The 14,477-nt window shown below is 41.6% G+C and overlaps 2 protein-coding genes across 2 annotated transcripts; one reads left to right on the plus strand and one right to left on the minus strand.

Annotated features, from left to right (window-relative positions):
• The first annotated feature begins 3,473 nt into the window (after positions 1 to 3,473).
• On the plus strand, positions 3,474 to 7,262 carry LOC101786693 (calmodulin-binding protein 60 C). The gene is made up of 11 exons (XM_004962749.2): positions 3,474 to 3,687; positions 3,775 to 3,895; positions 4,277 to 4,338; positions 4,517 to 5,001; positions 5,109 to 5,269; positions 5,380 to 5,577; positions 5,657 to 5,816; positions 5,896 to 5,993; positions 6,082 to 6,372; positions 6,525 to 6,603; positions 6,686 to 7,262. The coding sequence occupies exons 1-11, from the start codon at positions 3,575 to 3,577 to the stop codon at positions 6,991 to 6,993; spliced, it is 2,076 nt and encodes a 691-aa protein (XP_004962806.1). The 5' UTR covers positions 3,474 to 3,574; the 3' UTR covers positions 6,994 to 7,262.
• A 96-nt stretch (positions 7,263 to 7,358) lies between these two features.
• Positions 7,359 to 13,694, minus strand: LOC101786303 (kinesin-like protein KIN-14Q). The gene is made up of 19 exons (XM_004962748.3): positions 13,353 to 13,694; positions 12,373 to 12,539; positions 12,130 to 12,273; positions 11,716 to 11,973; positions 11,575 to 11,646; positions 11,416 to 11,481; positions 11,167 to 11,262; positions 10,902 to 11,033; positions 10,735 to 10,816; positions 10,543 to 10,638; positions 10,284 to 10,460; positions 10,078 to 10,184; positions 9,822 to 9,997; positions 9,541 to 9,702; positions 9,207 to 9,460; positions 8,960 to 9,123; positions 8,708 to 8,866; positions 7,935 to 8,350; positions 7,359 to 7,844 (listed from the first exon to the last, which is right to left on the minus strand). The coding sequence occupies exons 1-19, from the start codon at positions 13,447 to 13,449 to the stop codon at positions 7,709 to 7,711; spliced, it is 2,961 nt and encodes a 986-aa protein (XP_004962805.1). The 5' UTR covers positions 13,450 to 13,694; the 3' UTR covers positions 7,359 to 7,708.
• Positions 13,695 to 14,477: the final 783 nt, after the last annotated feature.

Consider the following 14,477-nt stretch of genomic DNA (forward strand, 5'->3'; position numbering starts at 1 on the left):
ACCTCCTTCTTGTTGATGAGATCATTGAAGAAGAATCTCCACCCCCAGTTCTCCTGAAGACTGTCGTCAGGCAACACAACCACCATGCAACGTTGAAAGCCGACAAAGTACCAGTCGATGTCCCGTAAGAAGAACATCACCTTGCGTGTAACATTGTCCGGGTCATGCATCAGAATGCCGTGGTAGCTAATGTGAGGTGACTCGGTGGCATCCGTAGTGACAGAGTTAGAAAGTACTATCGCCGGAATGCACTGCTCTCCGAGCAATACAGGTGCCATGGCTCGAGAATGACCCAAACGTGCATCCCTTGAGATGTCTAGCTCAGTAGCGTCATCACAGATATTAAATGGAATCAATGGCATGTCTACAGCATCGCAAGAACATACATGTGTAGCATGCTTACCAATTGGAAAGCCCAAACTTACATTGAGCATTGGAGACCAGTGCTAAAGAAAAGGATAGTTGTTGTCCCCCTCCGGCACGTCAACATATTGATTTGTTGGGATATACTCTGATTGGTTATCCAGCCACCCCTCTTGACCATTTTGCCTTCTAATTATATTGTGAAATGCAACTGCTGCAGCTGCAATCTTGATTTGATTTTCTATGGGATGGAAAGTGCCTACTTTCAGAATTGGGAACCTCTTCTTTAGAACACCAATGGCCCTCTCTATATGGTTGCGAAGCAACGCATGGCGATGGTTGAACAGTTCTTTGTAGTTTGCATAACCACTTTGAGACAAACGATGCCTTCTAAACTCACTGAGATGGTACCGAACTCCTTGATATGGGGCAATAAAGGATGATGTATTTGCGTACCTACCATCTACAAGATAGAACTTCCCCTCTGGCACGATAAATCCTTTGCTAACAGCAGATCTAAGGACTCCTGCATCTGATGCTGACCCTTCCCATCCACATGAAATGAGTGTGAATTTAAGGTCGAAGTTGCAGGCTAACATAACATTATGTGATAGGGTTCCTTTCCTATTTCTGTAGGGAGGGGCCTTGTCTTCTGCGATGGTGATTGGTATATGAGTGCCATCGATTGCACCAATGCAATTCTGCACAGAAGGAAAGAAATTAAGGACTTGGCACGCAAAGAAAGAAAAGATTGGGGAAAGGATTATGTAGACCTGAAATAAGGGCATAAAACAAGGATCTGTCGTGATTCTGATATGAGTTTGGAATAAACTTGGAAATCTCACAAATCGATGAGTCAAGGCAGAAATTATTTTGAAAACTTCTGTTATTTTCCGATGGATCATCTCATCACTGTGTTGAAAAGCTTTCCGTAGCCTTTGGTTGCTAGCATTGTGTGAAAGTATAAACATGAACATCCCAAGCTGCTTGTCAACAGCAACACCTCATGTGTCACAGAACAAATTCTCTCTTCTAAGAAAGTCCATTGTGGCTTTAAATATTTCAAGCTCCATTCGGAACTCAACTTTACACCAACTCGGATTTCCTTAACGTTTTTAGCACTAGGAAGAGAAGATGTATGCACAGGCATTTTCTCTTCTCGTACGTTTAGAATTATGGCAGGAACAAGTATAAAAAATAGCTCATCATCCTCTTTCTCCTCCAACAAGAACTGTCTAACTTGCTCCTCCCAAGATCCCATTATCTAGTGCATGTATATATAAATCATATTCTTAATTAGCACAATGATCTAAGCATTTATCATATACTTAATAATAAAAAATAGGAAATGAGTGCACACAACAGATATCAGGTTCAAGGCAGTCTTTTGCTTGTGTTCTTTCCTGTTTCTATTCTAATTAAAATATGCACCAATCACATTACCATCCACAATCATATAGTTCTATCCATCCATAGAAATTTGAGAGATACAAATTGAAAGCGAAGGTATTATTTTGATCATATTTTTTTAGAAAAGAACATGTCCAATGATAGGAAAACAAACACATCATTGCAGGTCCTCGTAGAAAACAGGTCCTCATATGATATATTATTGCGAAGTGCCAACATACTTGGAAGAGCATGTTTTTTGTTTTCCAGCATTTGATAAATTTGATGCTAGAATTCAAATCGCTTTTTCTGTTGTCCTAAACTTCTGAGACAAAACTGTTTTGTGGAGAGACTAGGCTAGACCTAACAAAAATATTCAGCGGAATTAACCTGCAATACTCTGAACTTAATAGTTAAATGTTACTGGTACTAATCCTAATGCAGAAGAACATTGCGGGGATTGAAATTTATAAAGATGCACAAAACACTTCACAACTAGGTGAAAACATCATTTGCTGAGATCTAATATGTGCTGCAAAAATTTAGCTGAAGCACAACTTATTTTGCACAGCAATTTTAGAAGCTACCTTTCTTCCCCACATTTCGCAAAATTGAACCCAAATTTCACAAGCTGCGACCTCCGACGCCCTAGTTCCACATAATCCCACGAGAGCCACAGCAGCCCATGGGCTCCGAGATTCTGAGAAGCCACCGCTCCCGGAATAGAAATGTAGTTCATCTTGGCGGGCGCAAAACCCTAAACCCCAATCAGCGCCCGGCGAGCACGAGCCGAGAATCGCGCACACCCCCGAGCGGAAGCATCCATAGGACCCCCTCAGCAGCAACTACCCACAATCTTCGCTGTGCTGCATGGAATTGGATGCGGATTGAATGCGCAGTAGGTAAGGGGAACTGGCAGGAAGAGGCTGGCGGAGGAGGACTTACCTGATGCGGAGGCGGTGGAGGAGACCGCAGCAAGGGGCGTGCGATAGCGGAGGAGAAAGCAGCATAGCCACGCGTGGCGACTGCGGTGGTGGCGATCTGTTGAGCGACGGTGGAGTCGAGTCGGGGGCATGATGGGGAAAAATGCTAGGCCTCGGTAGGTCGGGTGCGTTTCTGTGCGAATAGTTGGGCTCGCTCGGGCCGGAGAACTCTCCGCAGCAGGATAGTTGGGCTCGCTCGCGTCGGAGAACTCCCCGTAGCAGGCTTCCAAATGGGTCGGAAAGATCACGCATGGAAAGTTTTTACGTGGGCTTCCTCCGTGGGGAAAAGGCCAGGAACCCTGCGGGGAAGTGGGTTGCCAAACTCGCCCTAAATGTAAATGTTAAGTGAACTTATGCGATGTGTGTCTAATACATGGCATTAGATTAGTTGATGTAACTTTTGTATTACAGGCATTATACACTCTAAGCTGAGATTTTCAGATCCAAAGAACAGGCACATAAATGTTTTCTGAAGAAAAATGCATTATCTGAAATTCTCTTTCAGAAATTCAAAACTGCACTTTGATTGCTGTCCTCCAAAGTCCAAACCACACCCTGTTTGACAGCTCAGCCCAAAGGACCAAGCTACTGCCGGGAACCAAGAACAGAGGAACAGACAAACCGTTGACGCTTCCCAAGTCTTCTCAGACTCAGCTCAGAAAATTTCAAACGCACCACTGGCAGCCGGCAGCCCGGCGGTAACAGTGAAAGGCTGGAACTTTCCCAGCTTGTTCCTGCCGCTTTCCCGCCATCTTCCCGCCCCCTTCCTCCCCCGGCATCTATATGATCTCCCCTCCCTCGGGCTCTCCCGTTGCTTTGTTCATCGTCGTCTTCACCCAATGGCTCCCCCTTCCTCCAGCAGGCGCCTCCCATGGAGCTCCAACGACGACGGCGACAGCGGCGCCGGCGGCGAGCTGTCCCGGCCTCGCAGGCGGTGGCAGTCGGTTATGCTGTGAGTCTGGTTTTGGTGTTCTTGATTGACTCTGTTGTTTGCTTGGTCCTGTGCTGATTGAGATGTTCTGGTTTCTTTGGGTTGCAGGCAGGTGAGGGGAACGAGGATGAAGACGACGACGGAGGGGTTGTTTGGGTTCAGAAGGATCATGGAGCCGGAGTTCATGGGCATGTTGCTTCCGGTATTCGGGTCAATGTTGCGGAGAGTGGTGAGGACTTGGTCAGACTAATGCTCTTACTTTTCTTCAGATCTGGATGATTGGTCCTTGGTACTCATTCCAGATCTCTGGGTGTTTAATTTGCTGTTCGTTTGGTTGATTTTTGAGAACTTTTTAGTGAATTTTAAGTAGAGACTGCAAAATCTCCTTTGAAATTTGTTGAAAGAACAGCTTTGATGCTACTGTTTCAGCTAAAAAAAGATCAGTTTTTTTCACTATTTACCTATGATATTCGATGTATTAAAATAGCAGGATACAAAATGGTTTACGCTTATAAAAGATCGTGCGTGTGAATATTATCCGAGTAGTATTCCTGATTTCTGTCCTATAAACACTAGAACCCTTCCCCTGTCTGACCTTTGCATATTTCAGGTTTCAGAGGAGGTAGAGAAAGCAATGTTCAGACAGTTCAGTGCCCCTGCATCACCTCCAAGGTGAGATATTTGGTTTCCTCTTGTATGAGTAATCCATTAAACAAAAAACTGAATTATATCTGATGATCAGAAATATACTGAAGCGCATCAATATATTTTCACTTCTTTGTAGATACATATCAAAATACATATTTCACTACCGCACTCAAGCCAACTTTTTTTTTTCGTTCATTTGTAGATTACTAGTAGACTGGAATCAGCGCCCGAGGTATCAGCTTGCATTCTTGAATGGTCTGAAACCAGTTTACACAATGACGAAATTAGAACCAGACGACGAAACTGCAATTAAGGTGGCCATAGTTGAAAGGCATGAGAACAACCGGACGAGCATCGTTAGGTTTGGTCCTCTTTCTTCTGTTAGGGTTGAGGTGGTTGCCCTCCATGGCCATTTCAACGCTAAAAGTGAGGAATGCTGGAGCCCAGAAGAGTTCAACAAGCATATAGTATCCGGTCGAGAGAAGAGCGCGCAACTTCTCACGGGCAATCTGACACTGAAGCTCAATGGTGGGGAGGCTCTGCTTGAACATGCAATTTTCACTGACAACTCTAGCTTCACCAGCACCAAGATGTTCAGACTGGGGTTGAGGCTTGTGAGTCCTTCTGGAGAGAGGGTTCTTGAAGGAGTCACTAAGCCTTTTCGCGTGAAGGAACGCAGGGTAGAAGGTATGCTGTTTTGCCAAACATTCAGATTCAATATTTTTCAGAAACTATAATCTTAGTTTGGAGCTCAGAGTAGACATTGATCATGTTCATTTGACCTTTCTTTGTAGGATTTGAAAAGCACTACCCTCCGTTGCTGAAAGATGAAGTATGGCGTTTGAAAAAGATTGGTAAAATTGGTGCTTACCACCAGGCCTTGTTAGATAATGGAATCGATTCGGTGAAAAAGTTCTTACAGGCTTATATGAAGGATGAACAGAAGCTTATAAAGGTACAGGCTCTATCAATCTCTTCAGCTAACAAATAGCACTTGATATTCCTCTAGACATGTAAGTTCATGATGGTGGACTAATACAAGGTCTTTGGCTTTTCTACATCTAGATTTTCAACAAGATGCCACAATCAACATGGAAATCCATCATAGAGCATGCCATGACGTGCCAATATGGCGATAGTCTTTATCTTTACGAAGTTAAGGACAACGATGCAGGTCTCTTCTTTGATGAGATCTATCAGCTTGTTGGGGTGAAATTTGGTGATTATTACAAGTCCATTGATCAGCTTGACCAAATAGAGAAGGTGCTGTCTCCTCACTTGCTTTGAAATAGGAGTATTTCTCATTAATGTTCTAAATAAATTTGGTGTTTCTCATAAACAGAATTTGGTGGACTCCCTGAAGCAAGCGGCCTATCAGAATATAGATGGCATTCAGTCTAACTACAAGATGGTGAACAATTATCCTGTACCCCACAGATTTCCTGCTCAGGGCACTTCCCTGTTGAGTCCTGTTCTTCCAAATCAGCAGATACTGAATTGTGGTAACATCTTCTGTGAATTTCATTTGTAGCTGTACCATAACTTGGCATCTTTTGTCATTGATAACTTTTTTTTTGGCAGGTCAACACAATTCATATTTGGGAGATGCTTCAACTAGTCAAGGATTCAGGTCAACTTATTCAAAAGAGAAATTCAGCTCATCCCTACAATCGAGTAATGTAAGTAGTTCTTTAAATGTGCACAACGATAAAGAGCATATATATGTTAATCCAAGTCTCTGATATACTATTATCAATTTGCAAGCAGGTTCCTGTTGATATCTCTCGATTTGTTCAAGGTCAACCTTCTAATGATGTGCAGATGATACATGAACCAATAACAAACAGAGATGTACAATACAGTTCAAGCCAAGGAACCATATTACCTGCACCAAGGATTACTCAGCTACAGATACCAAGCAATGAAGTAACATGTTTTGGTCTAGATGCTAGTCCTTCTACTGTTGTTCCTAACGACATTCTGGCCAGTCAGGTTGCTGCGAGATTTAATCAGAGCAGACAGAGCGAGGGATCTCATTTCTCTGAAGAATCATACAATGTAAGAAATCCTTTTAGGCATAAAAATGTTGCCCTATTTTTCTTCAGAACTAGAAACTACTACAAAACGGAGCTAAACCTAATGTGGAATAATTCACTTTCAATACTGTGTATATCCAACTGAGCCAAATCTAATTCTTTTTATTCCTGCAGTTGCTTCCTGTCCATAATTTGTCATCTACAGATGTGGTCATGTCTTTGATGCAATCTGAACTCCACCTCCCAAGCAACTGTAAGTACTCTTAAACCTTCTGCTACAGCTATTTGCACATCTTGTTGCTCAGCCGCTCACTTACTTTGGATGGCAACTGCAGGTGACAGTTTCAGCAACCATTGGGACCAACGATGCAACGATGAAACAATAATGCAGCGACAACAAGTTTTTACTGGATTTCAGACATCAAGAACAAACAGCTTCGATTCGAGCTCATCTGAGGATCTCTTACAGAGCTTTATCTCTCAGATTCCTAACAGTGATGGGGCAGCGATGCCACTTTCTCCACGCAAGTGGTTCAAGATCAAGGTGGCATTCAAGCTAGCATCCATGGGGAGGGTCTCCAGGGCCTTAAGAAGGGGTCCGCATTGCCCCGCTCCAAGGCCAAGGCTTGTAAAAACAATATGAGCCTTCTAAGAAATTTGAACAGAGGTTGTAAAAGAGCTAACTTCGGATCAAAGATCCATGTGGATGTTGCATTCTATGATGATGTTGAAGTGGATGCTCTAGAGAAGTATGTTAAACTGATAGTAGAACTGATTGTCAAACCACTAGGTACCTGTACTCTGTACATAAAGGAGATTGTACTTTACTTCTGTCAGTAAGTGTAGTTGCACATTTCAAGTTTCTGTTGTCTATGAATTCAGGCCAATGTAAAAAGCACATGGTTCCTTCAATCCATGCAAAGCAGATTTTGTTTAAAAAGGGTGACTATTATTTATCTGAACGGTGGCTCTATTAGATGCAGCACAAATGCTATCTTTAATTGACAATTTAATGTGAAATAGGGTAACATACATGTCACAGCATAAAACTGTAAAGTTGGCACATGTCTATTACAAGCAACTATTCACTTGATGCTGTCATGGCTAATGGACACATGATACAACAGTAATTTCTAACTGTGGAAGATGTAAACAAGTCTAAAATTTGTAATTTCCCTCATTTACCATCTTTCTGTCATCTTAGGTGCCTCTTTCCAACTTTAATGTATAAAAAATTTTACCTATCAAAACATGAAACAATTTACATCAGTGATCCTTCTGGAGGGTTTGAAAAACACACTCCTTTCAGGCTTCCTGCTATTTCACCTTGGCACTGAATCAATCTTCACATTAATTGGTTACTTTGCAATGTTAACTTTGCTATTTGGAGTTCTTCTTCCACCAATGCTGCTCAAAGATAGCTGGTTCCTATTCCTGGTTGGTGTTTGCAACTTTTTCTGTTGTAGTGGTGACTTGCTTGCAGGATTTGTATTCCTAAATAATTCAAATGTAATGGAACAAGTTAATCATTTGCACATAACAGTTACATGTAAAAGTAGAAATAACAACTGAACTCACACTCACCTCATTGATGTAACTTCAGGTTTCTTTATAGTTGAGACACCTCTATTGGCAATACCAGAAGCTTTTAGGCCCATGGTTGACATTGCCATCTCTTGGTTGGAACAGCTAGTAGCAGAATCAAAGCCGTGTAGGCCCTCTGATAGTACTGATTCAGCTCTACAACTTTGCTGCACTGGACTGTATCTTTGATAGAAAGAAGTTGGAAGCTGTGCTGTGTCAGGCTCCAGCTGTAGAATGGAATTAGAGTTCTCAAAGTGGTCGTCACCAATAGCCATCTTGTCAACCCAATCCCCTAATCCTATTTCCTTCTGAAGATCAGTGAAATTCTCAACCGAGTTAGATGAGTTGTTCTCAGTGAGGATGCCAGAGAACTGCAATTTTGACCTCGTTTGCGTTGGAGTGAAAATGTTCCGGACCTTTTACAAGCAGAAAGATTATATTGATCAAATATATAATACAGTTTGGCATGTCAAAAAGATTAAAAGCAGCTGGTAGTATCTTTTCCAATATTTGAGACCTCTTTTTGTTCAGATCATTCGACACAGTATTTTAAACCTAATAGTAACTTTTTGTAATAGATAGTTCTATGTTAGAAATTAGAACTAAGTTTCCACTGTCAAATTATAGGCCCGCAGATACTTGAAATAATTCAAAATATCCGACAGCTCTTCTCCCTAATGAAATTTGGAACCAGAACTAGCACATGCAAAATCTTAAATGGAAAAATAGCAATTTACAAGAAAACGAAGTAAAATGGACTGAAAGAAAATCACCTCTAGGTTCCCAACTTCTTCCATTGGCTGCCTATCTTTAGGAAATACAGGTGTTGCATTGCGTTTTCTAATTCTGTATATGCTTGGGCTTGACTGTGTGCTTAGAATGTTTTCGGGTTCTCCTTCCTTCTTAGCCAATGCAGCCTTGAGGCAAGCAATCTGAGATGACCAAAAATAACATCACTTATAAAACTCAATTTCAGCTGATCAATAGACTTTTATAGAAATAAGCAATAAGGAGTAAGTAGACACCTGTTCTTTGAGCTCTCTAACCTCGCTGCTTTCTTTATTCGCTTTTGCTGCACCTAGCTCAACAGAGGCAACTCGTTCAGCAAATTTCAAGGTGCTTATTGTCTCACCAACAGCATCTGATTCAGGGCTTATGTGAACAAACATAAGCGTTTTTGCTTGTCCTCCTGAACATTACAACAAAATATTCATTAGATAGATTCCGGTACTAACAAAGTGGTAATTAAGGATACTGAGTTTTGTAAACTACCTAGTGAATCTTGCAAAAGCTGGGTGAGCTTGCTGTTTCGGTAAGGAACATGTGAGTTCTTTTGGGAAAGGGATGCAATCACATCTCCCAGTGCTGAAAGTGATTTGTTTATGTACTGAGCCTCCTTCAATCTATCTCCGACAACCTCAGACTTATCAACCCTTTCACTGCCTGCTAGATCCACCAGATGCATGCAACCTCTTAAGATTGCCCCAGATGTCAAATCTCTTCCTTGAACATGAACAGTCAAGCAACTGCATGTGGATTCCCCAGTCATAAGTAAAAATATGAAGCGAAGAACTTCTATGGGTGAAGAAATTATGTCAAATCAAACCTGTGGGAGCGGCTACTTCGGTCATTTATGGCTGTTGAACCCACTGCACGATTCTTTTGGCCTTGATTCATCAAGTCAACAACATCAGCCGTACATGTTACAGGAACTATGCTCGCATCCGGAACTGCAAGCCCTTTCTGTGAAGTGTTTTTAATTTCTAATGTAGCTTAGTGTTAAGGATGTTCAAAATGCTCCTCAAATAAACTAATGGGTGTGAATATTAGTATTCAGATTTTGTACTGGTATAAAGAAAAAATAAACAACCCAATAGAAAAGGATATCTTCTATTTCCACTATCCTGAAGGAGATCTCTGACTTGCTCATTGTATATCTCAATCATCTGTACAGAGATATCATAATTGATTGTCCCATTTCTCTGTTCTTGAAGACTAAATAAGTCATTTAGTGCTCTATAGTTAACACCTAGGCTTTCCTCCGTTAGAACTTTAGGTCCACTCTGCACAACATCCATAAATGATCAGACTTTTGGCGAAAAGATTACTCCAAGTATACTTTAATTGTTAGCACAGCTTATACCATTGTATATGTCTTCCCTGATCCTGTTTGGCCATATGCAAATATGCAGACATTGAAACCATCAAGAACTGAACGTATCAATGGTTGCATATCCGAAAAGACCTCATCTGCATTAGCAAAAAAGAAGCATAAAGTTCAATGTTAAAGTCAATTCAAGTGTTTTTTTCTTTTTTGAGATGAAATGCATTATATGAGCTACTTAGAACCTTGAGTGGCTGCTGGGCCAAAGACCTTGTTGAAAGTGAAAGATTTGCTTCCATCTTTTGCATATTTTGCAGCCGTGCTTATTGTGATGGTTCTTTCTTCAATTCCAGCAACACTGCTTGAGGAACTTATTTGCCCAGGTAGGAAAGGCCTCACACGACAATAAACTCTAATATTTCCTGGAGACAAAAGAAACCAACATTTATATGTAATGTAGACTTTGATCTTGTACATCTTGCTCCTTTGTGCACAAAATTGTACCTTTAAGATCCTGTATCTGGTTGTATAGTTTGCGGTTTTCCTCAAGAACTTTGTGGTATCCAGAAGCAGCATTGGATAGAGTGTACAAATGTTTTCCTGTTACAACATGCAGATGGAGACCCTATTGAAAAATGGTTCTATTTTTTGATTGGATAATTTAGATCAATGCAAAAAAGATCAATTATAAGTTACCAAGTTTAGTAAACTCCTCAGAGTACTGTGATTTCAATTGTTCCATACCAGACTTGATAGAAGAAACAGTACCTCTCAACTCCTGTACGGAGCATAAATTGTCAAAGAAGGTTGATGGCATGCCAGTTAGTCAAGATCAAATTAAGACTGCAGAACAAAAGAAATACCCGGATCTGTTTGTGCTGTAGATCAAAATTTACTTCTTCCTCTGGTTCGAGCTGTTGAGCTGCTTTACTACCATTTACTACAAAGCCGATCTCCTCCTTCGTATTCAAGATATTTTGCTTCTCTTCATCCATCTTCATTTATTTGTCACGCAGGCCAAATATTAGTTATCAAAACCTCTTCTTACATGGAAGAACTAATTTAACTCCAACACTTAGTTGGCTATGTCTATGCGGTTTCTGCAGGTTGAGGGAAAGAACAATATACCTTCACTTGACCACTGTTGGAAGTATGGTCTGATTCCAATAGCATGTCTGGTCCAGAAAGTGGCACAGTTCCTTTCAGATTGCCTGTGCATTCCAACTGCCATTTTTCCTCCCCAAATTAGTACATTAGTAGTCATTATGGTTAGTAGCTAGTCTTTCTATTTTTTGCAACCCAAGAAATTTGAACAATATAGATTTTTTGAATCATAATAAAAGAGCATATTCATGTCAGTAGTCGAACAAGACGTACCAAGTTCTGGTTTGCAAACCGATGCACATATTCCTGAATAACTTTGCCTAGCAATGACTCAACAATCTGCAAATTAGCAAAGCCTTAAATTTCACTCTTTATGTCCATCAACCATACTGAAGAAGTGATCAGCTATCTATTCAAGCAAACTAGGCTCACCAGTGGAATTTCTTCTGGTTTCTTATCTAAAAGAACTGAGCGGACAAGCGTGCTAAGGGAGTTTGAAGTACTCTACAAAAATAAATAAGAGTCATCACTGTGTGTAAAATAAGAAACTCTACTACATTACAATATACTTACCAACTCACTGGATTCTGGAAAACAATTGGTTGATGCATTTTGCTCCCCTGAAAAACCATTCTGGATTGCTTCTGCTGAGTGGTTTCTCATATTCTTATTCATGAAGGCATCAGAATTCTTCATTATGAAATAATTTCCAGGAGTCATAGGCTTCAAAATGCCACCATATTTACAGGAAGCTTGTCTTCCTGTTCTCTTACTTTCATTTAATGACTTCAGAGCAAGAATACAGTCCACAACCCGTACGCTTTTTCCACCCTATATTCCAATTGCCAGAAACAAATTAAGTTTTCTCCAGGAAAAAGTAAAACAAACTTTGCACAGTAATCATTTGTTTTTTGTGCATTATAAATCTTGAGTTACATGAAAAGAATTATGAAATGCAGCTCTCTAAAATCAGCAGGACATGATTACCTTCTCCAAATCAGAAACCTCAAATGTTGGGAGGCCAAGATTTTGTACAGCAACAACAAAATTTCGCAGATTTTCGAAGTACTGGTATGCACATAAAGCTGAGCCATCTGTAGGGACAGTAGATTCTGATGGGACTCCGACAACCTAGAATTATTATGACATTGACAAAAGAATTGGCCTCAAATACTTATCATGTGCGACAGCTAGCAAAACAAACTAGGAAACTGAAGGTAAGAAGTGTACCTTGGGTATGGCGCCTGGCTGGACCTTATTCAGTGCGTTGCATAGGACAATGCCGTTTCTCAGTCCAACCTGGAATTCCTCCTCTGAGGGCTCATCTGGCAGGTCCTTCGCACAAACGACCCCAACCGTTTTTCGCAACCAACTGGCTGCATCATGCCTTCTTATTGCTGCATTAAACGACAAGGGAAATAAGTTCACCTATCCCTGAGATATCATAATAATCACACGCACCAATGCCCTTGAAACGGAAACAATTTCAGCGCGATAATAAAGCCGAACTTAACATCCTTCCTGGAATAGAAATCCAACTTAAAGGAACGGTCAATTCCATTCCATTCCATTTTAGGCCGATTTGGTATGCTCGGTGTTACATTACCACAAAAACATGCTAGCATGGTTTCCATATGAATCGTGTGCCACCAATAGTAACGGCATTATTTCACCGAACTGGTGAAAACAATCGCAGCAGTATAACTCGGACAGCGACACAATTTGCGCAGCACTGCATTGCCCATAAATCTACAGGGAACAGGACAGCTAGTACCTCTTAATTCAAACCAATAATAGCAGAGAGAAAAAAGAACACAAAACCTTTATCTAGTAAGATGCACAGATCAAGGATGACGCACATGAACTCTGCACAGCTTTTAGCTCAACTGAAGCTCAAACTGAAACAAACAAAATAACTACCGGATAAAGCGTTGAATCACTGCATCCAGGTAGGAGAAATTGAAAAGTCGAACTCGTACTCAGCTGAATTTGATCGCTCACTAGGACACCCGTTTCCTGAATCAAACTTCAGTATCAACCCAGATCACCTTTACACCAAGTCGGGACTCTCCGTGCCGAATCCCTCAATTATTCATCCGAAAGCACCCGGTTAAAGCCCAAGAACACCTAAAAACCAAACACTAAACAATCCCCTCCGTCCCCTGATCCAGCCGCGATCCGCGCAGCATGAGCCCAAGAACCGAACTCACCGGCCTCCTCCGCCCTGCGCGCGGCCACGTCGTCGTCCCCCACGCTCCCGATCCCCCGCTGCAGCACCTCCTCCACAACTGACGCCACCGCCGCCATCCCAGGTGTCCAATCCAAGAACCCCACCGGACCAGCACCGATTCAGACTTTCAGACCGCCCGACCGTCGCCGCGCGCGGCCTCAGGAAGGAGGAGACACCGGGGAGATCCGGTCGGGGAAGAGGAGAGAGAGTGGAGTGGAGTGGAGTGGTGGTCTGCCGGGGATGTGGGGCGGCGAGCAGGGAGGGGGTGGTGGGTTTTTCTCTCGGGATCGGGCGGTGCTGGTTTCGAATGGCGATGGCGCTCGATCGCGTGGGGGGAAGAGAGCGGTTGGGGCGATGTGGACGTTGGGAAGGGGGTGAAGTTGGAATATGGAGTTCTTCAGGGGGTGATCTGCATAAATGCTGTATCATTGCCTACTTCTCTTTCTTTTATTGTTTTCTCTTTTCTTTTCATGTTTTGGGTTGCACATTTCTTGGATCCGAATGATTCCGAGGAGTCCTTCCCAAGAACCATAGCATTGCTAATGTTCTTAATCGCGCCATATTATTTATTATTCCATCCGTTCCAAATTGTAGGTTATTTTTAACTTTTTTAGATGTATAATAATATTTATAAATTAAAAAGCTAAAACGACATACAATTTGATAGCGCCCAACCTTCACCTTCTAGAGCTGTCCGACATTATCTTTTTCGCCGTGTTGTGATACTGCGCACTTCTTGGTTTTTCTGTTTTAGCATGCTACCTTTAGGTACAGCTGCAAATACGACAACATCGCGACAAATACGATCTCAGGCTGCGCACGTGCGGAGTTAGGGTTACGCTTTTTAACTGGTTTTCGCATATTTAATTTGAGTCATTGTTATATAGATATGGATTAAGAAAGCTAGCAGGGATATAATTGCGATTGGATTTTTACTACATTATTGGATCACGGGGCTTCTTTCTTGCAAGATCATGGAACTTCTGTGAGATCTATCTTATAGATAGGTGAAGAGATATGATGTTTTTTCTTCTTCTAATAATTGATGCATGTGCAATATTGAGGGGTTATGGCATTTTGATTTTTACAGTGAGGACGCCCTGCT

The sequence above is a fragment of the Setaria italica genome, chromosome III, assembly GCF_000263155.2.
Source record: "Setaria italica strain Yugu1 chromosome III, Setaria_italica_v2.0, whole genome shotgun sequence".
Classification (NCBI taxonomy): domain Eukaryota; kingdom Viridiplantae; phylum Streptophyta; class Magnoliopsida; order Poales; family Poaceae; genus Setaria; species Setaria italica.